General features: G+C 50.8%; 1 protein-coding gene across 3 annotated transcripts in view; it reads left to right on the plus strand.

Annotated features, from left to right (window-relative positions):
* The window catches only part of abcc3 (ATP-binding cassette, sub-family C (CFTR/MRP), member 3), a 46,772-nt gene that overhangs the window by 10,991 nt on the left and 33,281 nt on the right, over window positions 1-2,500 (plus strand). For all 3 annotated transcript variants that reach the window (XR_003973768.1, XM_030339408.1, XM_030339409.1), the window contains exons 3-4: window positions 766-891; window positions 2,300-2,437. Coding sequence is in view for 2 of the 3 variants with exons in the window: in XM_030339408.1 (XP_030195268.1) it covers window positions 766-891; window positions 2,300-2,437 (264 nt within the window). In the remaining variant the exon portion in view is untranslated. The remainder of the gene's footprint in view (window positions 1-765; window positions 892-2,299; window positions 2,438-2,500) is intronic.

Genomic DNA, 2,500 nt, shown 5'->3' on the forward strand with positions numbered 1-2,500 from the left:
CATGTTTACACTGCCTGCCTCTAGGCAACAGTGTATCCAGGCCTCCAGCACCTGCACTGGAAACCCCCCCCAAACAACCCTTTTTGGGGGGGGGTTTGACTGTAGTAAACAGGTGGGGTCTCAATGTGTTTCCCTACTTATGGGGAAAACGCAGAAAACAAATAAGGGTTATCTCCCCTTTGTGTGTATTCTATTTATTGGTGTCTTTTAGTGGTGCTAAGAGGAGATTTAAGAGCTATCATCTGAGTGCAATTTGTTAGAAACGTTGACAGATGAGAGATAGTTGAATTCTCTGTGAGAAAAGATGCTTAGATTTTAGACCACGCCCGCCCAACTATTTTCTGCCAAATCAGGACATCTGTTCCCTGATTGGTTTGGGGACGCTCCTCTGTCAATCACAATACTCAAATCGTTCCTTCAGCACCTTTTTAAATAAAGTGCTTTGACTTCCATGTGTCTCTCCGGGGGGGGCGGCATGTAGCTCGGGAGGTATTGCAGGCTGGCTGGTTACCTGAAGGTTGCTAGTTCGATCCCCGGCTCCCCCTAGCTGAGTGTCGAGGGGTCTCTGAGCAAGACGCCTCACCCTGACTGCTCCAGATGAGCTGGCTGTCGCCTTGCATGATTTACTCCGCCGTCGGTGTGTGAATTTGTGCATGAATGGGTGTTAGGCAATATTGTCAAGCACTTTTGAGTGGCCACTGGTTAGCAAAGCGCTGTATCAACGCAGTCCATTTATCCCTCCCTGTGTCTCCCCGTCTCTGCCAGGCCTTCGGTTTCGTCCTGTGGCTGGTATGCTGGTCGGACCTCTTCTACTCGTTTCACGAGCTGCGGAACGGCCTGACCCGGCCCCCAATCTACTTCGTCACCCCGCTGGTGGTCGGCATGACGATGGTGAGAACCGGCGCTGGGAAAAGGGGAAGCAGAGTCCACAAGGACACGTTCACAGGCCCTAAGATGAGGCTGATCACTGGAGGACTGTAATGACAGAGGACTGTATTATAAACTAGAAATGGCCCTATGCAAAGTTATTGCTGCGTCCTTATGTTATGTGTGTATTGTACGGGTTGGGATTTGACTGCGTCTGCAGCCATGTTTGACTGCCTTCCGGCAGGGAAATTAGTAAGGGAACCATCCAGATATTAAACAGAGATTTCTTTAAACCATAAACCTTAGCTTCATATTGGTAGCGTGATGTCATTCATTCAGTTTTAACAGAGCAAAGCAGGGCAAATGTAGCTGCTTGTTTCCGTATGACACAAGCGGAACATTAATCATTAATATCCTAAAACATGACTTTGGCTTGCTTCTGACTCGTCATGGCCATGTGCTTTTGGCGTAAGAAAATTAAGATGCACTGTAGTCTGAAACAGCAGAAGATCAAATCAAGGCAAATACACAACCTCAGTGAAGAGCCTTCAACCCAGCCATCTGTCTAGAGGCTAGACCTTAGACTCGCCATGCCTCTGGCCTCGAGGTGGTCGGGTGCTCCTGAACAGGCAACCGACCCCAAACCTGTTTACAGCGGGCGACGCGTTCAGTCTCATTACTTATTCAGACTTTATAAACAGGAGACCACAAGACACTGGGAGGGCTGCTGCTGTCTACATGGGCCTGGGACACACAAGCGCACGCAGACACGCACACACAGACGCACACACGCACACACACACGTGTTGCGTTTCTCCATTGGCTTTTTTCACGCCAGGCTTGTTACATTTCTCCTGACTCCTGACGGACGCAGCTTGCTTCCAGGTTTGGTAGAAGCCTCGGAGAAGGGAGTCCTGAGGTGGAGAAACACCTGGCATCTAGAAAGAGCTTGTGCAAGGCACCGATAGGCTTCACCTCTTAATTGAACCACGTTACGACTTCAGGAAGACACGTGGAGCGTCCGCATGGCTGCACATGCGGTCGCTCAGTAGGTGTGGAAGGAAGCGGTCTGAGCACAATCAGCATAGTGTGACTAAATACTGACTAATACCTAATATTGACAAAGTCAAGGCCAGTGCTCCAGGCCTCATGACATTGTGGAAATAGCAACCTCAGTCCAATTCATCTGTGAAATGGCGTGACATTTCAAACAAATAGCAAACACGAAATAACTCTTAATGATTGAACAAACATAATTGCTAAAGGGCTCCCGGGAGCAGGTACATGGACTGAGCAGAAACAGAAACTCTGGGCTCTTACTGCGACGTCTCAGCTAGACTGCGATGCTCCGGGTCCTAATTACACTCCCTCTCCCACTCTGTCTCCCCCCTGTCTCCCCCGTCGCCCCCCCCCTCTCCCCTGCTGTGAGCAGCTCCTGGTGACGTTCCTGATCCAGTTTGAGCGGCTGCGGGGCATGCAGTCGTCGGGCGTGCTCTTCATCTTCTGGTTCCTGTCCCTGCTGTGCGCCATCGTGCCTTTCCGCTCCAAGATCCTCCAGGCTTCCAGCACGGTGAGGCATCTCCCCCCGCGGGCTAGAGCTGTCCTCAGCTCACCTCTCACACTCACTCACTCA

This window comes from Gadus morhua, chromosome 18 (assembly GCF_902167405.1).
Source record: "Gadus morhua chromosome 18, gadMor3.0, whole genome shotgun sequence".
Lineage (NCBI taxonomy): Eukaryota > Metazoa > Chordata > Actinopteri > Gadiformes > Gadidae > Gadus > Gadus morhua.